This window comes from Thunnus thynnus, chromosome 13 (assembly GCF_963924715.1).
Source record: "Thunnus thynnus chromosome 13, fThuThy2.1, whole genome shotgun sequence".
Classification (NCBI taxonomy): Eukaryota; Metazoa; Chordata; class Actinopteri; order Scombriformes; family Scombridae; genus Thunnus; species Thunnus thynnus.
The window spans coordinates 6,571,309-6,596,348 of record NC_089529.1 but is presented as its reverse complement, the minus strand read 5'-3'; the positions used below and the strand labels follow the sequence as shown (position 1 = coordinate 6,596,348).

General features: G+C 41.0%; 2 protein-coding genes across 7 annotated transcripts in view; both read right to left on the bottom strand.

Moving 5' to 3' along the window:
* On the bottom strand, positions 1-1,862 carry LOC137196240 (uncharacterized). Its single transcript, XM_067609110.1, has 2 exons — positions 1,854-1,862; positions 1-1,546 (listed from the first exon to the last, which is right to left on the bottom strand). The coding sequence occupies exons 1-2, from the start codon at positions 1,860-1,862 to the stop codon at positions 671-673; spliced, it is 885 nt and encodes a 294-aa protein (XP_067465211.1). The 3' UTR covers positions 1-670.
* Positions 1-25,040, bottom strand: part of LOC137195271 (RIMS-binding protein 2) — a 62,273-nt gene that overhangs the window by 10,045 nt on the left and 27,188 nt on the right. For 5 of the 6 annotated variants that reach the window (XM_067607491.1, XM_067607496.1, XM_067607493.1 and 2 more), the window contains exons 6-23: positions 24,278-24,463; positions 16,720-16,887; positions 14,295-14,378; positions 14,051-14,140; positions 13,770-13,892; positions 13,571-13,675; positions 13,269-13,319; positions 12,659-12,691; positions 10,468-10,648; positions 9,528-9,617; positions 8,870-9,075; positions 6,818-6,924; positions 6,614-6,723; positions 5,651-6,526; positions 3,730-3,881; positions 3,141-3,608; positions 2,660-3,040; positions 1,871-2,026 (exon numbers count right to left, since the gene is read on the bottom strand). In XM_067607491.1, coding sequence (XP_067463592.1) covers positions 1,871-2,026; positions 2,660-3,040; positions 3,141-3,608; positions 3,730-3,881; positions 5,651-6,526; positions 6,614-6,723; positions 6,818-6,924; positions 8,870-9,075; positions 9,528-9,617; positions 10,468-10,648; positions 12,659-12,691; positions 13,269-13,319; positions 13,571-13,675; positions 13,770-13,892; positions 14,051-14,140; positions 14,295-14,378; positions 16,720-16,887; positions 24,278-24,463 — 3,567 coding nt within the window. The remainder of the gene's footprint in view (positions 1-1,870; positions 2,027-2,659; positions 3,041-3,140; positions 3,609-3,729; positions 3,882-5,650; positions 6,527-6,613; positions 6,724-6,817; positions 6,925-8,869; positions 9,076-9,527; positions 9,618-10,467; positions 10,649-12,658; positions 12,692-13,268; positions 13,320-13,570; positions 13,676-13,769; positions 13,893-14,050; positions 14,141-14,294; positions 14,379-16,719; positions 16,888-24,277; positions 24,464-25,040) is intronic. The other variant, XM_067607494.1, reaches the window with a different exon arrangement.

Sequence of the window (25,040 nt, the reverse complement as noted above, 5' to 3'; positions counted from 1 at the left end):
TACAGAAAAAGAAACACGACAATAAGAAAAACAGCTAATACAGAAACAGATTCACTACAAGGGAGGAGAGGACAGCTGGGGGGCTCAGAAAAAAATGAACAGCAAATGCAGCAGTTTATTTTTCCAAACAATATTTCTCAATCTATGCTTCATGTACTGATAATCCTTTTGAGTTGTTGCTTATTGCAGTAGAGATAGAAACCTCATCAAATACAGCAAACCCAAACATTCTACTCTTTAAACATAAATGTGTTGCATTGGGGTGATGTCAAAGCATATCTAGAGTAAGCTAATGCACAAGGCAATGACAAGGCAGTACTGACTAGTTTAAGACAAGAGCAGAATGGTTTACAAGGTGCAGGAGAATTTGAGTGGAACAGGAAGTAGTGCAGTCAGACTGAGGGAGGACACATTCAGCTACACTTTGGCTAAAACAAAATCTTAGTATATACTGACAGTTTGAAGCCTCAGGGTAATGGTAAAAAAGTTTGCAATCACTTTTTGGCTGCATCTGGAAACTCAACAACTATTACTGAATAACAACTTGTACTGTGCTTGCTGTTGTAACAGCAAAACATGCCTCAAAATGAGCTACCTGACCTCCCTCTGTTCACTGCAATGATGATGATGGAACCGGAGGTTGTTGTCTACTGAGCGGTGAGAAGTGATATCAACTAAATGACTCAAATGGGACGATCCACACTGCTACATGGGAAAGGAGGGGGCTGGGACAACACACCCAATGCGGCTGGCCCGCAGCAACGTTTACCAGTGGATCAGCCTTTGGCCCTCGGCGGTTGGGGGGTCTGCTGTGCTCCATTTGAGCCCCCTCTACCCACCATTCAGAACTTATCTGCTCCACCACCACTTCCCCTGGACTGTACTCCACGGGCTCCTCGTTGTCATCTGTGCCGTACTCCACATCGATCTCCATCCCGTGACCAATAGGTGACCTCAGAGTATGTGCTGTTTTGCTGACTGGGTAGGGTCTTGGCGGGGTAAGGCCATGGCCGGGGTTGGCTGCCGCGGCGACAGCCATCTGACTCCTGAGCATGGCCTCCCTCCTAAGGCGGTCCCCTAGCCCTCTGAGCAGTACTCTTTCTTTGCTGTTGGGGGTCGGCTGGGGAGGACAGTGGGCTGAGACCCGCCTGCTGGTGGGACCCTCATATAAACTCATGTCTTCTTCTTCAGGATAAGTGATGGTGTCCACCGTGTCTGCATAGTGCACCCTGTGCTGTGTTTTAGGCTTGACCTGCAATGGTCCGTGCCTCAGTAAAGGCTCTTTGGTTAGGGATCTAGGATCCCTGTTGAAGTGGTGATGGGGAACGTGTGGGTGAGGGTTGGGGTGATGTGGGTGATGCTGGGAGCCATGGTGGCTGGGCCTGGGCTTTCTGTGGTGGGGTAAAGGCTCTTCTTGACTGCTGTCTTCCTCCTCTGTCACCTCGGGAATGCTGAACAGCTGCTTGCTGTGGTAGACCTGAGGAGGCAACTTAAGGATCTTCTCAAGAACCTCCTCATCACTGTCTGGAGGCTCCACCTTGCATGACTACCAGGACCACGCGTCAAAGCAAGTAAGAATGGGTCGGTGATGGTGGGACAGGATATCATATTGTTCAGTGAAAATAAGGGAGGTGCAAAGTAAGCAGAGGACAACGCAACCATGCAAAAGAAAAAGGAAAGAGGAAGAAAAAACAAAAAGAATCACAATCAAGCATGATCAAAAGTATGACAGAAGAAACAAGGCCACTACAAGAACTTGACTATGCAACTTAAAGAAAAGTAGTTCATGTGAAAAGCAGAACTCACAAAGTGAAAACATTTTTTTGGGTGCATATTAGACGCAAAGTATGTACTGCACTCATTCCTTTACCCTGTTAGCTCTGATTGTGTATCCCCTGGCCTGTGCCTCTCCGAGGTGGTCAGAGTAAAGGTCTTCCTCTTCCTCCTCCAGGATGTCAGACAGGTCTGAACGGCTGTTGTCTGCGTGGTAGTCACTGGGAGGCTCCACTAGCCCTCTGCCATAACTCTGTGAAAACATACATCAACATTCTGAGTGAAACTATCCAGAGTGAATTTATTTTGTGAATTTATGTTCAAATTTAAATTATTATTAGTCATTCTATTGTATATTGAGTAAGATAATAAACCTGCAAGTTAAATAATGACATGTTGCCTCTTCGGTAAGAGCTCACATGACTGAAATATGTATCGACTTTCCATGATTTAGGCTTTCTTAACATGCTAAAACTGCATCATTCATTGTCTCTATTCATTTATCAGGACAAAGTGACATTTCCACAGCAACAAATAATCATCAACTAAAAAAGTATATTTTAAAGCTTTCATCCTTCAATGCTGGTAGATTTGACGATGTAATGAACACCGATGGACATTATGGTAAACTTTGACATCAATAGCTGCTCAAGTAGCTGAACATAACCATGGTTAAGTCTAGGATAAACAGCTTAGGGCTCCAAAAGACTTTTATGTAGAGTAATGTTTATTGGTGAATTAGACCTCTGGAGCGTCTCAACCAAACATTCTGGCGTCCCAGAATCTTCCCCCCTTTCAGATCAGTTCTCAGCAATAATCGATAAATAAAAGTCTACTTAGTAAACTACTGCAAATAGTAGGTGGATGTCAATACATCAGTGCTGACCTGCTGCGTCCTGCAGTATGCCGGCTCTTGGTCCTGTCTCAAGAACTCCTCGATGGACACCAGGCGGGTATTCTCTCGCTCATCCTCCACCTCTGACTCCAGCGGTGAATTGCTGGGAGGTCGGAGGAGCAGAGTGTCCTGAGGGTTAAGAATCGCTGCGATCGGGGCTTTGGGTGGTGTGGGGATGCGCTCAGGGATCTCGAGCTTGGCACTGGGGTCCTCAATGAAATCTGTGATAGATGGGAAAGGACGAATTGTTCCGGGGCTGTCGGTGTCTCTGCGCTGCTCCAACTCGGCTGCTGCTGCCAATGCTGGTGCTTGTGCAGCTGCTGCTTCAGGAGAGGGCTGGGGTGATGAGATGGTGGGTGAGGTCACATTAACCTGAGGATGAGAAATACAGTCAATGCAATATCTTTCAATTATTATTCTAGAAAACAAGTGGTGTCTCATATAGCCAGGAGGATGGCAGAGTGAGGATTACCACTGGAGTGATGATGGCAGGTACAGGTGATGTGGCCTCATACACAGCCAAGGCAGCAGCAGATGAGGGGTCGGCCCAGGCGTTCACGTATGAGGCAGATGAGAGAAGAAGATCTGAGTGGAGGGCGTGAGGAGAGTTGGCAGCAGCCTCCACTGTGAGGCCAGTGAACTGTGTGTCTGATGGTAAAGTGCTGGGCAGCATTGAGACTTTGGCAGCAGAGTTCCCGTAGGATGGCGGTGAGGGCAAACCTGCAGGGCTGCAGGATAGGGGTGGCACAACTGGGGCAGTGATAGCTGGGCCGGCCATGATGGCAGCCAGCTTGGGGGGCACATTGACTGGCAAAGAGTCACAGGACTCCCCGTGGGCAGACATAGTGCGGACAGTGAGCTCCTGAGCTGCCTGCAGGGACTGGATCTGAGAGGGGCCCAGCAGGGCGCTGCCAGCTGTTGGGGAAGACACCTCCAGCACCTGGGAGAGGAGAACAACAGGTATGACCCCACCTTACATGTACTGTACATTTTAAAACTCCTTCAAACAGCAATGCACTGCTTGGTTGAAAGGAATTTCAAAGAAAAAACTGAAGTCTTGCCTTTTTCTTGTCAGCGTATATAGTATATCCAGTGACACGGACTCCATTGGAGGTCCCGGCAGCATCTATGGTGACCGGCAGCCAGCTGATGAGGGCAATCCCAGGAGAGGGACCGTGCTCCAGCTGGACATCCAGAGGAGCATCAGGGGGGCCTGAAGGGATCAATAGCATAATACCACAGCCAGTGGCAAGCAAAAAATAGAGAACCATGTTTTTATATTAATATAGAATCAACTGAATAAGTCATATTGAAAATACAGTGCTTGGGATGAGAAATAATTACTATACTCTACTATATACTACACTCTAAAGGGACATTCAGAAATTTAGAAACCATATACCTGTATTCCCAGACTGTGGGCATGAAACTTAAGGAAATTTGAATGATCATTTAGAGAAATACAACTCAAATCCAATATGACACTGATCACAAATACACATCTCTAAGATTTATTCTTGAAAAAAAAGAAAAAATGTTGACTGGGAGGAGCAGAATGGTAATATGATACCTCAAATTGACCAAAAATATTTCTGGGGATTAAAAACTCAGCACATGAATGACTCAGCTCTCATCAAAATATGAACATTAAGCACATTAAGATTCATCATTTACGTGGAATTCCAATTCTTTGAGCTGCCCTTTATACTCTTGTGTAAGGGTAGGAAAATATAAAACAAACGGGTAAAGTGCACTTCAAGATTGGGAAAACACCAACTACTTCTCTCTAAATTATGTCATCACAATGAATACTGGTTTAGAAGTTGTGGTAGAGAATTTGTCATAACAAATCAAGTCCCCAGTTTTCCTTCCTTTTACAAACAATGAATTCGGTGAGTGCCTTAATGTTTTGGCTATTTAATACAGGAAATGAGATTCAGAGCAGCTCACAAAAGCTGTTCTCATGAATAAACTGATGTCCTTGTTTGGGAGGTTCAGAATCACCTCTACATCTTAACCACACATTTGGTTAATTAGTAGCTGTAACTGTGTTGCTCTCATTGAAGAAGAAAAGCTGCCAAACATTTCAGTGAAATTACTGCACCTGAAGAGCTGGACAGAGCCAGCAGTGGACTGTAGGAACAGTTTGGGAGCTGTAGCCTACCAGACAGGTCCCTGATATTAATAGTGGATGTGACTGCCTCAACAATCTATCCAGCAGATGCTAACAGTGCAACTGTCTATAAAACTTCAATCACCACCAACACTACGGCCATTTAGCACATAGGCCTATTTAAAATTAAACCTTAATTTTTGTGAGATTTATATTAAAGACAATTTGTCAATTTATCATCCACACAAAGCTTTGGTAAGCTTCTGCATATGATGTGGGATCTCATTTTTAGTAGATTCAGTACATGTCTGTGATATTTTCATATTTTCCTTTTTTGTAAAAGTCTCATAATGTGGGCTGAAGAACATCAGGAGATACTGGTGCAGAACTTTTCCCACTCCGATTGCTTCAAAAGAGTCACATTTCCATGACATAATCGAACACGTACACATGTACTTGTTCTGTAATGTTTTGCGCTCAGCCATTTTATTCTTTTCCTGTGATTAAAATATGTGTGAATCATAAATTCTATGCAAATAATGTACTTTCAAATTGCCACACTGTGTGGCACTCTGAGGTGCTGTGTGGATAAAATATATGTGTATCTGAGTTACCCAAGGTCATTGGCCATATTCATGGACATACAGTTTCAGGCTACAATAATCATTTTAATAGATTCTCCAAAAGTTTCTCCAAAACTCTTCATCTGGAACAAATATCTGAGCAAGACTGAGTATTAATTGTTCTTAACTTATTCTTTTCCAACTTAAATGTTTGAACGTCAATGTTTTTGAGTGGAGAAAAATTATTCTTATATGTAGTTAGCATTGCATCCTTTGAGAACATCTGATATTAGACAAAATACTGACCTGCCATCAGTGTGTTGAAGGTGATTGTAGCGCTTCTGTGTTCACGTCGCTCCACAGGTAACTCCCATGGTGTGCGGTGAGGCCGCGCCTCAACTTTGACTGTGTACTGCAGGCTGGGCAAAAGGTCATTGAGGCACAGCGAGTAGCAGCCAGCCTTCACCAGCTCACACTCCTCCTCATTCAAGGACACAATGTGCACATAGTTACTGTTGCTGGGCAGCCAGGTCAGGTTGGCAGAGGTGGCAGTTATCCTCTCCACACGCAGTTGCGTGGGCGCCACACAAACGTCCCGACCAACAAGCATGCTGCAGCGCAGCTGGTCAGAGAGGCCCTTCTCTGTCAGGCTCTGCACTGACACACGGTAGGCCTTGAGGTTTATGTCTAGACGCTCCAGAACCGCTTTGGTCTGCGAACCGAAGGGCACATTGAGCCGCAGCTCCTGGTCCACATACACATTATAGCTCCACACATTGCCCCACCCAGCCGGCACCAACGGAGGGTCCCAGCCGATGATAATGCTCTTGGCAAGCTGCTTGATGAGGGTGAGCTTACGTGGGTAAGGCACAATGTCCACTCCCACCTCCTCCAAATCCAAGTCCAGGCCGTTGGTGAGGGGGGCTGGGACAGCCAAGGCCGATGCTGAATCTGAGGGGGCTGAGGCAGGGCCAGAGGCAGCAGAGGCCTCTGTCCTTTCTGAGGCGCTGACGCCTATGTGGAGGTGATGCTGGTGGCTGGCACTGTGCAGGCTGCTGTCTAGCAGCGAGTTGTGGGACATGTCCCCTGTCTCTGGATGGTGAGTGCTCATGACATCATCGTCCGATACACGTTCCACAAAGTTGGAGGGGACCAGCCCTCTCCGTCCATCCATCAACTCACCTGAAAGCACCCAAAGTAAAATACTCTAGACCATGGACAGACAGAAATATGAAAATGTAGATGCAATAAAATATACTTGAAACTCACCTTCATAGAAGCCGTCGTCATCCATGTCTCCATACACATAGATGTATTCTCCCGCAGTGAGTGGTAGCTCCACTTCAGGGTTGTCATTGGGGCCATCATAAGGATTATAGCTGTTGAAAGTTAATTTACCAGGAAGTTATTTTCATCTCATAAAAACAAACTCTTGATGTGGTGAGTTGACTTTTGTCTTAGTATAATACTAACCTGTATCTTGCAATAAAAACCTGAAGCTTTGCAGCTCCTCTGCTGGCTGTGTAAGGTGCCGGGGCCACGTCAATGTCCAGCTCCTCTACTTCACTGGCAGTGTCCACCTGAGAGCACCATAAACAGATGCTAAAATGATTCAACATTCAGACAATTCTAAAACTGATTAAAAATATGAGTTAAAAAAGGGAACAAACAATTTTTTTTTTTTTTTTCAACACAGTAAAGCCACATTCTAACAGACATTGGTGAGACATACTGACATATCCAGAAGGTTATTTCTAAGAAATTTAACATTTTTCTCAATACTAAAACCTGCTTCTAGTAGTGATTATTAGTGATGGGATATTATTAAATTTGGTGTTAGATGAGTGAACATCTACACATATGAAAACTTGAAAATCTTGAAAGGCCATGACTGTTAGGAGTGACTGTACAGGAAATCATTGTCTTTGACTATAAATGACTGTTTCCAGTTTTTTACTCAACTAATCTATTTAAATACAGACCTACAGAGCTAGTTATTAGCTAACACAAATGACTGCTCTCATAAAAATACCATGTACAACCTTCTTGTTATATAGTGAGCTAATAGCTCAATGACTCACTGTTGATGTAGAGAATCAAACTGATACCTGATGTGGAGTTTGATTTCCATTCATAGTTACACACAATACAATATGAGAAGTTGTATATTTATAGCTCCTCGGGAAAACCTTTTTAAGGATAATCACTTACAACTACTACTGTATAACCTTCATAATCCACAGCGGCGAGTGGATTATCTCACTAAATATGAGCTTTATTGAACTGTAGGCAGACGAGTGACTAGATGAAAAGACCACCAACCTGTCTGTTATGCGAGACCAGACACTAACTGTTTGGAGAAATGGCACAATAAAAATACTTAAGCATGGGGGCAGATCCACATAACGTTTCGTGTTTACTATATGTATGAGCTCTGGCAGATTCAGCTATAGTTTGTACTCGCGTGAGATGACAGAGAGTTTAAGGAGGGCTTTTTAATCCATTAAATCCACACAATCAATGCTTGTGCTTGTGCGTAGCTGTCTTGGTAATCTTGATGAGTGATCTGCCTGTCTATAGAGAAACAAAGAAAGCACTGGAGCTACAGGCAGGGGTCCTGACATGAACTCAATGAACATCAAGAGACCAAAGGAGCATTTTCACAAATCTATAACCAAGGCTTAAAATAAATACTCATTAACTGCCAAATGTGGGTAAAAAGAAAACCATTTTGCCTAGCAGATGTCAAAAGGGAAACTCTACTGATTTCACACATCAAAGTCTGTTTAAAGGTGGGCAATACTACTGCATATGTGAAAAAGTTGTATAAAGCTCCAGAGGGAGTTGCATGAAATGTGATAAATTGTTTCAAGTTATGTTACTGGAGTCAGCATCAGTTGGGGCTGAAGACTACAAGTTTGAAATTTTTAAAAATGTGGGGGTGTGGGGTTAGAAAGAAGCAAGATTACCAAACCTCTGTAGCTAGAGGCTAGTGGCTTGAGGCTACATTAGCTGCTACTAGCATAAAAAACCTGAATCTTAATCCGAACTGTTAGCGGTTGAGTTGCATTGTGGGTAATGTACGTACTAGGTTTTGACAAGGAAGAAGAATGCTCGGAATAGAAAAAAACGATATCTCTGGTTCTGCTGCATCAATTCTGATCTTTTTTTTTTTTTTTTTTTTTTACTGCTCATCATGAGTCAACAATGTTGTAGGAGTGCAATGCTAAATTGGTGTACTTGCTGAAGAGTTGTACATGCAAAGTGTATAACTGACTAATAAGTACATTCAGTGTTGTGTGGTAAAACAGTAATGCATTGCAACAAAGTTTATAATTTCTCCAGCAGCAAATTGCCACTTCAATTTCCAAATAATAACAATAGTAATGGTACTAATACCATATTCTCTCAATGACAACTAAGAAAAAACTGAACTAAAAAAAAACAATAACAAAACACAACTGGAAAAGTATGAATTCTGACATGAGTAGCAAATGATGCACTGTACATCCTCATGGTTGGTACCTCATGTGTTGGGCTTGATTTGTGTGGACTGAGGTGGGTGTCAGACTTGGGGGTGAGGTGTGCGGTCTCGGACTTGCTGGAGGAAGAGCCTGACTTGTTGATGCTGATGGTGGGCAGCTCTCGATGTTTGGTGACAGGCGAGCGCTCCACCCTGGACAGCCCTGCAGCGTGGGGGGTGGCCCCCATCCGTAGTGCAGCGGCCACATCTAGCAGGAGAGACAGGAGGAGGATAATGCATAATCCACGACTTTAATAGATGACACCAGCCCTCTCATTGGTAACCTGGTTGAATCCATGAGCAGCTAGGTGGGTGAGGTCACTGGTTGACATGCAGGAGGCTCAAGGTTGAACCTGGCTGATTAAACAGTGGAGAAAAATCCTCCCTCCATCTGTCTGAGGTCAGAGGTCACACTACCTTGTGGCAACTTGCATCACACCTGCACCGCTAAGGGGCTTAACTGGTTCCACAGTCCACAGACATTTCTCACCTCAGCCCATGAGAAATGACCCTCATGAGATTGTGAGACAAGCTCTGTTACACTGTTGGACTGTGACGGTGTGGGTGAGATGACAGGTTAGAACATGCCGTGCTTTTGTGACAGTGCCCAACACATATCATGAGTAACGGAGACAGAACGAGTACCGAGCGGATCATTACCCTCAGGGCAGGAGAGAGTGTCACCTCCCTCGAGACTCCAGAAGGCTATTTCACTCAGAGACACCATATCCCATGAGCCACCAGTGCAGTCTAAAACACATGAACAGCGTAGGAGAAAGAGGTTGGATACATCTGTGGGACACATGCAGTAGTAAAGATATGGACTGTTGTTTCATTTAAGGCAGCTGTGGCTGGGATTACATTATAAAGGATCTTCTAAGAATGCTGCTTGTTCAGTTGAAAAGTAATTTAAAATGCGACTTTAATTCATACTGTAGTAGAGAAAGCTGAAATGTGACACACACAGAGCGGAAATGTAAGAGATTGTGTTCAATTTGTTGTATTGATAAACAAAGGAGACATAATAGTATGACAATAATTTTATTCAAAATAAATTGTATCCTTACTGTTTAAAAGGAAACTACATAGTCATAATGAAAATTATCTACGCATAACGAAAAAATACTACAACCTGAACAGCTGCATCCCTGATGGGACAGTTTAAAAAAAAGGATATGAGTCTTTTTGAAAGCATTTTGTCCATGAGTGGACTGATGCTGTTGGTCTATATTTCCCATGCTATGTTTTGTGCCAGGGGTTGATTCCTCTTTTAGTGATAACTTTTTTTTTGGAACAGAAAGAATTCTAAAAACACTAACAAAGATTATATAACGTGAAAGTTGAATTATGGCAATGATTTAACTATCAGGGTATCAGAGGCAGATAGCTTGAGTCAAAATGGCACTTGGACTTTATTTCTTTGTTGTGAAAACTCTTCAAAGAAACATGGCTGTTGTTCATCTGGTTATTAAGTACCTTTTAAAGCATTAATGCAAGAAAAATTACAAAGAATCCTCTGAAGTAAACGTAATTATAATAAGAAATCCATGATGACAACTATTATTATCTCAAGTGCAAAGCTTGTGGTGGTGGTGCTTACCTCGTTCTGTAGTCAGGCCCACCCCGTTGGTCAGAACAGAGAGGCTGGGATTGTTAAGGAGGCTGGAGCCAGCAAGGTCCACCTTCGAGGCCTGCAGTCGAAACTTCTCCAACTCTTGGGACAGCAAGCCAAACTGTTCGCTCTGGGTGCGACATTTCTCCTCCAGGTCTCGTACCTTTGACTACACATAATGTGTAACAAACATGGAGAACATACATACAGTGAAAACCCAGTTTTAACAAACAAAGAACTGTGACTTGAAATAAGAAAATCCACCTTTCAGCGCCTTTATACAGGCTATCATTGATTTGTGATACATATCAGGTGTAACAGTGATGAAGTGCTTACTTAACTTTACTGTACTTATTTTCTTGTGTACACACTTTAAAGCAATGTACTTTGTTAAATACACAAACAAGTGAGTTAAACGTTGATTACTAGGCTTGTAAAGTAGTATGTGAACACTGTGCTGTGTTTTAAGGTGGATTTCTGCTTTAAATGAATCTCAAATAGATTATTGGAACACATGTGGTCAGTCATGTGGAGGGGTCTAACCCTGTAAAAGTAAATAATAATAATAATAATAATACATAATAAAATAAAGGTAAGCTTCTTTATAAATTGTCAGTGTCATGCAGAAACCTTTTACACCTATACAGCCACTTTATTGGTATTATGGAAAACTTTTTTATCATTGATGTACACACATGTTTAATGCATAAAATTTCACATCTGATCTCGCACACTTATACATTGCTGCTTATGTAAGATATAAGCAATGCATTGTAAAATGAAGTATTGCAATATAAGGTCAGGTTTCTGCAAGACAGACCATATAAACTGTCACTGAAACATTTGTTACAAACTGCAAACACAAATCACAAGGAATTACAAAGATCAGTGGGAAGAAAAGGGAAGGGAAATAAAGGCAGGTAGTTTTCTGGTAAGATGGGACACAAGAGTAAAAACCAGAGTTAGATAGGAAGCATAGGTTATAAGAAGTTATATGTTGTGCTTCTGTCTTACACTGCATTCACTTTAACAAAGCCACTAGACAGCATGATTATTTGCCAGAACACTACAGAGTCTTAGCCTCACTCAGTTTCTATATGTGGCTGATTTCACTTCCGGTTGCGGTGGGAGTTTCCTGGCAGCCTCTGCACGAAACTGTCTGAACAACATTTCCTGTTAGCTCTCACCTACGCAAAGCCTATTCTGCAGTCATCTAGCTACATCGTTATCTAGCTGCACACACTGAGCTGAGGTGGTCATGTACTAAAACAGAGCAATTCCTTATAAATTATAAGTACTCAACTATACACAGCAATCTGCCTTAGTGATGTGTTGGGTGTATACAAAGGAAATCTCAGTATAATGAGATCAAGTAACTAGCCAGCAAGATAAGCATGATAACTGTGCTCAGTGCAGCTGGGAAAATGTGAACGACCTGATTTACACACACTTCTATAACCTAAAAAAAATGGCATCCGCATTTAAAATGGGCCTCTGTAGCCACATGAAGCATTTATGCAAGATGGTTTTACAGTAATAACTGAAGGGGAAATACTCCTGCCTCTAAATTTCTATACACGAAACACAAATGACATACAAGCCAGGCTGTTCTGTCAATGTCCTCAAACTGAAGAATTTAAATAAAAGTAACTGGGGTTTGGTGGTTCTACCTACAGCACAGGGGCTTTTGTGACAGAGAGATTAAAAATTTGGTCCAGGGGATCAAGCAGGCTAAAGGTTAACAGTACCTGCATGCAGTCCAGTGTACTCTGGTTAGCACAAAAAATAACACAAAGGAAAAAGATGTACACAAAAGTAAACACATGCTTGTGAAACATTTAGTAAACATATGAATAAAGTAGAAACACAGCAGCCTGAGTCCAGGTCGGCAATAAAATCCTGTCAGGAGCAAGCATCACCAGAATGTCTCTTGGCCCTCGGCAGTCAACACCTGCCTTTTAAATGAACACACATATTCCTTATAACCTTTGAAAAAAATGTTTTTATCAGATTGGGGAAAAACAGTGTGTTGACTTAGCAACAAAGCTCAGGCTCTCTCATAAGGGAAAGAGACTTTCTCCTGTGATGCTTTAAATTTAAATAGAGGCAGAAAGCGAGAGAAACTAAGCAAGAGGAAGGAAATGAGCATTTTTTAAAAACAGGAGCAACTATACTCTACCAGCTCCCTCCGCAACACAAGCTGAGTCAACTCCTAAAATAAAATACACAATTCATTTAGGAACAAATTTTCATTAAAAAAAAAAAAAAAAAAAAGCAAAAGTGTGGAAAATGGAACACAGACAGTAGGCACACACACAGTCATCAATTGTGGAAGATGAAGTCTGAAGTCTTTTTGATCTAATGTCGTCATTCAAAATCAGCAGCCAATCAGACAGATAGGCATTTCAACTGTCATCGGCTGTCTGGATTCATTTTGAATTCACAGTGTGTAACACTCACACCGAGAGCAAGCGTAAACGTCACACGGCGGCGGAGAAGCCATCTGTTCAAACGGTTACGTCTCCAGGCCCAAGAGTGTTACAAAAATGCCAGGTGTTTAGATAAAGAGCCCATTCCATTGTATATCCATGCCATCTTTTGTCAACCAATAACAAGGCGAGAATTAAATATTCATCTTCTTTAATGCTTGGTGTGTGTTTTGGTACTGCAAGTCATCCTAAACGCTTGAAAGCAACTCAGGGCTTCACTGTATGGTAACAAAAGCACTGCATGGTATAAAAATCTTTTATTTGCCTTTCTTTTTGCACAATGGTGCAACACAAACTCACCTCCAGCATCTGAACCACTCCTTCATGTTCCCTCTTGGCGAATAACTGAGCCTGATGATTAAAAAGACATCAAAATCAGTGTTAACATTGGTTGTTTGCTCATAGAAATTCTAATTCACAACACAGTGAGCTCTGTTTGAATTGCCTTGACAACATGTGATGTTTTATTGGTGCCCAAAGGTTGCCTCCTGCTGGACAAAACCCCCCATTTCTCATAATTAGGCTGAAAGCAACATGGGGGCCGTGAGGGTTTGATTTAAGCTGTCAAACATGAAGAGTGTACAGGAGACTGTGGGTCTTACCCGCTGTAACCGTTTGATTTCATCCTGTTTGAACTTAAGGATAGCCAGTGCCTGCTCATGTTCCAATTCCAGCTGCTGCCTTCGCTCGGCGACCTCTCGCATATGCTGGTCAAAGAGGAAAAATGTCAGAATCTTTTCAAGTAGTATTGTAAGGAGTGAAATTGAAAATAAGCAACGGAATATCTGACTCCAGCAGTACCTTTAGGACCTGCTCTAGGTTCTCCAGTTTGGCACGGAGTCTCTGGTTCTCCTCGAGAACTGAATTGTGTTGAGCGGTCACTTCAGAGAGATCTTCCCTCAGCTCCTCATTCTCAGCCCGAGTCTGAGAAACAACACAGACAAGCAGGTTAACTGACTTGATCAGTTTAAAGGAAAATAATGGGTTTATTTTTTTTTTGCCAAACCATTTGTGTTGCTTAACCTATGTTGGTGAGTAAAACAGACAAGGGAAGGAGCTCAACAGGGAAGGGAGACACTGACCTGGTCGAGCAGCTGTGCCTTCCTCCTGAGGAGATCTGCCTCCTCCTTTAGTTGCTCATTTTTGCCTCGCTCATCCTCAAGCTGGCTCTCCTGTTACGAAACCACAAGACAACGTTCAGATAAAGCTGAGGAAATCCATGTCTCCCAAGTCATCATTATGTCCACTATGGCAATGCTTAAACCAGACTGGAGGGCTGCCAAGGAGCATATGAGAAGGAAATACTGGAGCAAGAAGATTGCTTACCAAATCCAGACATCTCTTCTGTCGCTTCTTTACTTCATGCTCGAGGTTTTCACATTCTTTTCTCTTCTTGCTCAGCTCACTTTCCTGAACCGACAATGATAACAAAGCAAAGATAATTACACTGAATCTTCTTCTTGTAATCTGATATAGCTCTGAAAATACAAGTTCTTTACATGATTTTGACCAGAACAAACACAGATATACTGTGTAAGAGTAAATCCATGAAAAACAATATGTAATGTAATAATAATTTATTTGCTGACAAAGGATAAACTGTTTAATCTACAATTTGCAATGCAGAAAACATTGGCTTTAGTTCCATGCTGACCTCTGACACAATGCAGCGAGGTATTACAAAGCTTAGCATCCTTTAATTATTCTAAATGCAGCTTACATGCAGGACCAGTATAGGAGAAATCAGCTTATTTCAGCATGGCCACAGGACCTCAATCAAGCACTACCACTGTGACTGTGTGGGGGGAAGCCACAGAACAGACAAGCTAATTGCAGAATACCAGTGGCAGACTGGAAGAGACGCTGTACTCTCACCAGCGCTGACACAGCAAGACGATAAAGATAATTAAAATGCAATCTGTGGTCTGATTTGCTTGATTGTGTGTATCGTCGCAGCATTGCAGGCCTGAATAATGTGCATCAAGCCAGTATGCTCTGTTGTATAGTCGACTCATGACTGTGAAGCTAACTGTTCATTTGTTGTGTGCCCAACTTAATGGGTTTGATTGTTTAGTTCCTCATGTGCTAACTCTGTACTGTCAGTTGGCCTGAAGAGGGTGTAGATTTACATGTGTCTCCTCTGATACACACAGTCACCAGAAGCTTCTTTTTGCTAATTGTGGCACTGCGTTTCTTCTCTACACTTCCCCAATCTTGTTTTTTATGCCTTAACTATGTACTGGATTAGGGCTGCAACTAATGATTACTTTCATCATGGATTAATCTGTCAATTATTTTCTCAAATAATTGATTAGTTGTTTGGTCTATAAAATGGTGAAACATGTGAATCACCCAAAACCCAAAACGACATCCTAAAATGTCTTGTTTTGTCCAGACAGTCACCAATCCAAAGATATTCAGTTTGCCATTTTAGAATACTAAAAGAAACCCAGAAAATATTCACATTAGACACGCAGGAGTCAGAGAATTTGGAAAATTTTCCTTAAAAAATTAAATGATTAATCAATTATCAAAACAGTTGGCGATTCATTTAATAGCTGACAACTAATTGATTAATCAACTAATCGTTCAATCAGCTCTACAATGGATTTTGGAAAGTAAAAAATTCAATTCAAATGAATTCAATTACTCCCTCTGCAGCCAGACTGTGCACACTTCAGTTTCAGATGTAATGATGCATAGCACATCTCCTTCTGATTTAAATGATATACTTGCTCATTTCGTCATAACTTTGTCACTCTTTAGAGAAGTCAGTATGCTGAAGCATACGAAAATTATGCATTTGAGCAAATCATGTAGATGCATCTTGGAGATCAGAATTTAAAAAGCAGAACAGCACTTGTTAGAAAACACAGTGACACATCCGCATGTTAATTCTAACATTCTCAACTAAAAGAAAAATGCAGAACAAGCTTTTCAAAATGCTGCTGACACATCCGTGAGAACAGTGGTGGTAGCACAGATATGACCTCGATGGATACAGATCACAGTCATGAAGACACAATAATGGCATGTGAATGGCTCAATGAAGGGTGAGGAGACGGTAAGTTGTTTTTATTTTATCTGCCATGACGTTCAATATGAATGCTCTAACAACAAACAAAACATCAATTATTGTCTAAAATGCCCATCCTAACAAGAAAGTCAATACAGAGCTAAGTGGGGATATGGTCCCACTTGTACAATCAGCAAGGCCAATGTGTTACTCTTCTGTTTCCAAGGGACAAGATCAAAATAATCCCAGCATTACATAACAAATCTGACCATAGTTTTTTTTTCCCCTCGGTGGCAGTCAGCACAGTCACATCACTGAATTCAAGCTCCAGTTTCACATGAAAATGCAAAGTAGATGGAAAAGCTTGAGCCCCACAATTATGCATAATATGCAGTTACTGCGGCTAAGAGGTGCGTAGGACTCTCATGAGTGACTGTTTGGAGGAAAAGATTGATATGAAAGCCATGTCAGTGACATTTAGTGATCCTCTGCATTACTAACCCTCTAATTTCAGCAACAACAAGCAACACACTCTAATTGGTACATTTTATTTGATAATATTAATAGAGATTTTATGAAACTGCTTTCATGAGCAATTGTGTCCTCAAGAAAGCAGCAATATTAAACTGGATCTCATACTGTAATTCAAACGCTGCATGCTCTTTGTCTGAATGCTGCCCTGCATGACAGGGTTATTATGAAGTATCAGCTCAGTATAAAACTAGACACACTCACCAGAAAATGTAGGTGCTGCTCCTCTGTGTGTTCCTCCTGATGGGAGGGGGTCGGGCTGAGGCCCGGTGGGGGCGTCACTCGCAGCCCCGACTCCTCCTCCTCTCCGGGAGTCTTCTCACACCTGGATGGAGCTTCATCTAATGCCACACACGGGGTCTCTCCTACAACCTGGCAGGGGCAGGGAGAATGAATAAGTTAGTCATCTTACATTTACAGAGGTATTCTTGAATAGCTATTTTCCAAGACGCTGCAATAAAACCGTTCTTATCTGGAAAACATGACCAGCGACGGAGAAGGGAGCAAATATATTATTGGTATACTGTACAGTAACACTTAACATTACATCCCCCACTGTGAGCGAGGGATTAGCGGCAAGCCTCCTTCCCAGTGGTCTAACTACAATCAATGAATAATCCAGGGGGAATCCCTCTAGCCTGTGACATGACTAGAACACATTAGCAGGTCGCCGTCCTTTCTAATTAGGCTGTGTGTAGTGGCTTGAATGTTTCACAGTGGGCTATTTTTCTTTACCAATTACTGTTTTACAATCTTTTTAAAATTCGTATGATCCGTCTAACTGAGATCCAGGTGGGTGGGGGACGGGCTGAGATTGGTTAAGGGTTAAGAGTCGGGAATCAGCATCTAATTTTAGAGCAAACCTACTTATGCTCAGAGTAAAACTGTGCTAGTGCAGCCAAGGCCATGACCCAATAACAGGATCAAAGGCGCTCGGCCACGTGCTGCAAAGGGGATCTCTTCTTTACACTCTCCTTTCCTTTACATTGTTAGTCCTGAAAAGACATATCACTTAAGACTTAAAACGCAGTTTCCACACTGGTTAAAGAAAGGAATTCTCTAGGGACTGTCAGTTACTGCATGGAGACATTCATATACTGGACCAACAATTTCTCTGTAGGGATACAGTTAAACAAGTCAAAATCCACCAAAAAAACAACTGGATTGTGAGAAAAAAACCCAAAACAATTAGTATAATTTGTTCCTTCTGGTCCATGCTGTCAAAGTTTTCATTAGCTTGTAATTTCTAGGGTTTTAATGGAAAAAACTCATTTGGGAAAGAAATATAGAAAACAAATGATTTCTCACTATGATCTTACAGCAATGACCTGCAATGCATGTTTAATATTTTATAAACATATACTAATTATGTTCAGTGTTTAGTATTATGGAATTGTCATGAAAGAGTCAATAAAGAAATTAACATTTCTCTATTCATATAACATGAAGGGCAAACACTCACATTAGATACAATACAAAGAAATCGTCCATACAATGACTGTGGCCCAGCTGAAAACTGACACGCAATTCAACCTAAAAACATTTAATCTGTCCTGTTGAAAAAAAGATATACTGAAGAGGCTGAAACTGTAATATGAGAGGATTTCTGACTTGAATGGAAAAAAGAAGAAACCTTGATGTGCACAGTCATCGCTATTCTAAGAAACCACCAAACTGTGACCTGGCAATAACAGATGGACAGAATGGCTTCTATGGAGGACAACCTTTCATTTTATGAAGCAGCTGATTCTCACTGGTATAATTTAACACTATATACATCAAGATATCTATTTCCAAGCCTCATTCAATTTCATTGTACGTGTTACTACTAGCCATGTGAAAAGATTTCTGGCACCATACTGATCTGTTTGTTTGTCTGTTAAATGTGCAGGTGCTTAATGCAGTAGGCTTTTCTTCCTTTCACACAGCTTGAACCTTGGCAGATACAGAAGACCTCAGTATGGGGCTGATAACCCAGTGTGATGGTCAGCACCAAATCGCTGAAATGTCTGTGAAGTTAAGCAAGGCTCTCCCAGGTTTATCTTTTGGAAAGAAGACCAGATGGTGTTAGTAGTGGTGACGAAAGGCCGGCAGGAGGCACTAATTCCATTGGCCCCTGTACAAAAACAGTGCACAGGAATGAGGGCTTTAAACAAATGCTTTGCTGTTTTTTTGTCCCTGATTCCTTTTGAGGGGGTATTAAAGATCCTGTCACATTCATTAGAAGTGCCAGATGATCCCAGCGTCCAGGCAAAAATCCCACCGTTGGTCAGTCATGGTTAAACCAATCAGTCTACTTGTGACTCTTGATTAGCTTGTAGCACTTGTTTGCGCTACAATCCGGCAGCCGTGCACCAAGGTGGGAGTGACATATTAGTGGTGTTGGTCAAGGTAAGATCCCTATACAACGTGAACAAACCCACCCTTTTTAATCATTATTCCACTGCTTTTGCAACTCTTTAACTCTTAACTTTTCATACCTTACCAAACATCCCTACTTAGCAAAAACAGTCATGGTGTTTACCTTAGATAGATATTTTCATATAACTACACAGTGATAACATATTATAATCAGTTTGACATACATCACTATTAGTCTACAGGTCAAATCCTCTAAAAGAGCAGTCTTTTTTGTAAAGGGAATGTGAGAGCTCACAATGAGGAGTTCAAAGCAAACATAATCAGGGTTCAGGCGACGTGTGATATAATTCTGACATCGTTTAGACGAATGGGCACAGAGGGGGAATATTACATAATGTCTCATTTATACAATGCTGTGAGGAATAAAGGGACTGTCACAGAGAGCATTAGACCAGGGCTTAGGCTATTATGAATCATTTCAAAAGGTTTATGTGCCAACACACCAACTTAACAAAACTAGTCATTTCACTGGGTCACAGTGCAGAGTTTGAAGCTAAATGCAATCAAATTGTATGTGCTTACATTTTTTTTTCCTTGTGTGAAAATAATATGTGCACATGACATAAAAAAAACCCAAAATGTTTACACGTTCCTGCAGTTAAGTAAAAACAGAGTTTACATTCTGAATGGTCAAATAAGAGGCCAGAAAAAATAAATGAATAAACAGAAAACAGAGAAGTTGAATAGAAAAATTAAGAACAACAACAGAATAAAAGGTAACAGTGAGGGATGAGAGCTATGGATGTGGGAAACAGCAGGGTGGAGTTTAGGGAGGATGTGTTGGGGTTGTTGTCCAAAGTGTTTGCTAAAGAAGTGGGTAATAAAGTTGTGCAGCATTTCTCAGCACTCACATACATTGAAATGAAATTTGTCCTCTGTATTTGACCCAGCCTATACACTAGGAGCAGTGGGCAGCCGCAGTGCAGCACCCAGGGACCAACTCCAGCTCTTTTTGCCAGTGCCTTGGTCTGGGCCAATGACTAAGCTTATATAAATAGCTTACATTTTAGAGCAAAATATTTATATTGTATATTATATTTTACATTATGCATGTCTGACATATGGTGGCAAAATTACAATATATTTCCCCCCCCAAAAAAATGATCTTATTGGTCTAACGTATTAGCAAATGCACCCATTTTATTTAGTCTCATTATATAAAATTCTTATATACATGAGCTGAAAGGGTTATGATTGAGGTGGCACAAAAACAATAACTGCCCTTTTTTTTTTTTTTTACACTGACAACAGTATGAGGACATGCAGCATTCCTCTAACCACTTAGCACTACAGAATACGGACAGATTGGCCTCATTTTATCTCTTAGTAGTAACAGAAGTTGTCTGCATAAATGTATGTTTTTGGGTTCAGATATTTCATATTTTTTCATATGATTTTGATCAGAAGAAATGTTAACTTGTTGAATCTGATGTGTAAATATTTCTTTAGTGTCCCTAAAGGACCAACTGGCCTCAACAGCTGACATTTTTATTCCTATAAACAACAAATTAGGAATTGGCTATAAGTTAAACAGAGTCATCCTGTATATTAACAAGAATTTTGTGTATGACTTGGCCCTACTAACATTAGTGTATCAAAATCATTATCCACGTATGATTTCACGTTTGCTTATGCATTGACATGTCAGGGAAGGTGGTTTAAGGATTGAATAGAGAAAGTGAAAATAAGGTTTTGTTTACATTTGTACAATATGTTCTTATAATCAGTGGGTTCCTGCTGTGAAATGGTCTCATTAGGCTGACGTCCCAAAATATAGTTTGTAGTTACAAATTAAGTATGTACCTACTTAAGTTATAGTCTAGTAAAATATTTCCTCTTTGTGTTACTGTCCCTCCACCCCAGATCAGCAAGAAAATAATGTCTGAGGAAACAAAAAGAGGAAATTCTGTATTAAAAGGACCGTAACTTCTGTGGTTACCTACTTGATTTCAGACTGCTGAAGCCTAATATTGGCTTCAACTGAACTTTAAGATGCATTTTGATACAGAACAAGGACTGCAGAGTTTGTCCCCCATCTCTTACAATGGAAATGTGTTTGGAGGGGATTTCTTCTTTGTATGGAACAGGAACAACTTCAACCAAAAACTGTTTCAATGTACATACGGGCATGTGAGTAGCGTATTTAGATAGACTTGTGATCCTGTCCTTTAAACTGTGAATTCATTTTTTGAAACGTTTCTCAATGTTGGTCTTTTATTTAACAATATAGAACAATCAGTACGTGTCATGCTGTGTTTTCTTGAAAAGAATAGTGTCAAATTTAAAGATATTACTGCAAATTACCCAACTGTCAACAATTCAAAATGTATTTAGATAACTTACTGTGCACTGTAAATGCCATTTCTGCACAGTGATGAGCTTAAGGCGTTCAAACACATTTGGTATACAAATACATGTTATTCTTGTGGCCACTGGAGCACTTTTAAACCCTGAACACAACTTGTACATATATTCTTATTTTACAAGTCAACGTATAGTTATGATTATTATGATGCTCAGAGGTACATATGTATTTTAATGAGGTGTACCTGTTAAGTAAAGTGTAAAATTATTATAATTTACTTAAATGTATAATATGTAAAAACACTGGAAAGTTGAGGAATAATTTGAGCGTCATTACAAGCTCTGCTCACTTCCTATATTCCCTTCCTTTATTATATCCGACTGATTTTACAGACTATAGCTGATGGAAGCATATTATTTTGGTATATTTGTTGACTTGATTGGCTTGTAACAGAGGGAAGATAATGTAACAGCAGAGAACACTAAGTGCTGGTTAAAATGAGAGAAATCTGAGATCTGAGAAAGCATAATTCACAGCCCCTTCCTGTCTCATCTCTGCTCTTGTGATTTTCACAAATGTGCATGTGTGAGAATGTGTGAAATGAACTTCTTCTTTTTAAGGTTAAGGTTAAAAGGTTCTTTACATGATATTGGTATGCTTGGTCTCTCAGTCCTAGTGATGAATACTTTACTTGGACTAAACTGCTGGAGCATAAGGGGTGTGGCTCTGATCTAAAAATAAAGGCAGTCATGGTGCAAGCATAAAAGACTTGCAATGAATATTAAAGGAATGTATATTGTAAATAATAAAGAAGAAATGAAAATGCTGGACGCATAAAAACACTCATATCATTCATTTTCAATATATGGCCTGATAGAGGGTGCTGCCAAGTCTGTCCTCATGAGCTGATAAATGTTCAGGACACAACAGCTGTGTGTGCTTTTGTCAGAAGTCTTTGCTTATAAACTCACCTCTACTTGCACACTGCTTCACACTATAAGGTGCCATTGTGTACACTTGACACTGATGTGGTCCATGTATTCTAAAGGATCAAGTACACCCTGGGCCCATGCGTACTAAAGCAGGGTCAGATCCCATTCAGCAGGCCCTGAATGCCATAAGCACATTGGTGTAATCCCTGCAGACTACTGAAACGGGTAACTGGATCACTTCTTTTAAAAGCACCTTAATGGATTGGCCTGGCCGTTGATTTTCTTTTTAATACAGAGCATATCGATGTCCACCAATCAAACACTCTACCACCCTGTCACTAAGTCGGTCTGTCTAAATTCTACATCTGGAAGCTCCAAAATGTGACTGTTATAAAACTGGGTTCCTGACAGGCTGCCCTTGACTAGGCCTTATGCATGTCCTGTCTTTCTAATTTTCTAAGAAAGTAGCAGTCCATCACAGACAAGGGTGGAATTTATGGCAAGATTTACTGAAATTAATATTGAAAAACAACAGCTATGAGACCTAAAAGAAAAATCCCCTTAGCTGCGAGTCATATTGTAATACCAACACAGGGTATGTAACATACTAATAATCTGTCAGGAAAAGCTTTTCATTTTTACATCGAACACAAATGCAACACCCGCTGCCTTGAGCCAATTCTCTCACACTCCTGATTCGTCATGACACTGATTCGTTTTCAGCAATAAGTCTCAAGTTTGAGTCCTGCAAGGCTTCAGTCTCACATCCAGGCGGACACATATGAGGTTAGCCAAGGAGAACTACGATGGACCACTGACACTTACACACAAAGACTACAAAACTCAGAAGATGACCTACCCCTTTCGTGTGATCTGTGGCGACGTCAAGGCTTCCCTTGGCCTGCTAGTTATCCAGAGCAGGGCGAGATAGAAAAGTCTTTAGTGCGGCTGGAGTCTTACCTACCACCCAAAACCCTCTCACCGCTGCCACAGCAACAGAGAGCGGATTACTGGACTGTACCATTCTGTTGTTAGAGGGGATTAGAATTCACACAACATGGCCCCTTTCTGGGTGTGCGCGTGCCACTGTGAGTGCGTGTGTGCGTCCCACAAATGAGAGATTACCACAATCGGCATTCTCATTTGAGCTTCACAGGCAGAGAATTTACTCTATTTCACAGGCAGAACAGAATTTTACACACACACACACACACACACACACAAATCCATATATAGAATGCATGCTTTAAACTGATATTAATACACATAAATTATACCTATAAAATGTTCCTTTCAAAACAACATCACAGGAATTACATTTTCCCCTCTGTTACAGATGTTAAATAATGCGGCTGACTAAATTTTACAATTACAAATAATGTCCATCCTGCATTATGTAATGTATTCATATATGCATGAAATATGTGCATTTTTTAATTTTTTGACCAGCGGTAGACATATCTGAGCATCACTTCTACAGTGAAGAAGATAAGAACTGCTTCTAAGAATCAAATATGAAGAGATCAGCATTAAATGCAGAGAGGATCAGAGTGTGAGACTTTGGTATCTTTGATCAGGCCCGAGTTCAAGACAGGGAATCATCTCATTATGGCTTGTGGCAGATTAGTATCGGGTCCAACAACAAGCCATTATATAACACTGCAAAACCGCATCCATTCCAACATAAACATACACAAGGTTTTCAGGCTACATTTTATATTTCCAAACAACGTATAATCCCCACTATACCGTGGTATCGACACCATCAACCTTTCTAGGTGTAAAGACATAATCTGGTTTGTGTTTGTTTGCCCTGATCACATAGTTAACCCCAAGTAAAAGTTTACTGTTACATTTTTTGAACCTGTGCAGTGACTTAAGCTGTATGCATCATTTTGGTTTTTCCTCTGATCAGAGGAGGGAATTTTCCTTCCATTTTTCATTGCTACTTTGATCTCATGTCTAAAAAGCACAAAATGACAGGTGCTTTGATGTTTTAGGTGTGCATAGAAGAGGCTCACTTGCTTTTATTAAAGCTGCTTAAGACCAACAGGGGTCAGTGTAGAGTTGTGCTGTGTACATGATATGAGTGGGGTGACTTTACCTTCTCTTCCCCCTCCTGCTCCTCCTCGGTTTCCTCATGCTTCTCTGGGCCACCTGGATCAGGACTGTGGTTGTGCTGCTGTCTGGATGATGTGACCGACAGCTGCCTCTGGAGCCGCAGCACCTCCCTCTGAGACTCCCTGAGAAGCTTCTCAAATTCCACTCTGCCAGATGGAAAAGGGGAACCCTATGCAGACACATACACATCAAAGACAATGTCTTAATCAATTCAGCACATTGGCATTTGAATTATTTACGTTTCAGTTATTACATTTTTCAAACCGCATCCTAAGTACCAAACTGATTCTAAAAATGATCATCTCAATCAATAACAGCTGTAATCATGTGTATCCAAACCTATTTTACTTGCAATTTAGAGTTGACTGCAAAACATATGAAGGTACGTTTAATAAAAGCACAGTCAGAGGGACCATATAACTAAAAACAAACAAAAAAAATTCAATTTAAACTGAACCTTGTTATCACATGGTGAAAATGTGTTTAGGTTGAGCATGGGATCCCTAGACATTCTCATTAGATCGATGCACAGCTCAGCCTGTAAAACCCTTCATTAATAAATTCAACAGATGTTCACATTCAGGAGAATGAGCTCTTAAGTCACTGGAACAGTAATTAAAAACAGGCACTTATAAAGGCAGCCTATTCCTGCACTGTCATCTAGACATCAGCAGTGACGCAGCCTTTGTAATACGGGCTTAGGAGGGAGTTAGGATGAGCAGTACCCATGTTGTCCAGCAGAGAGC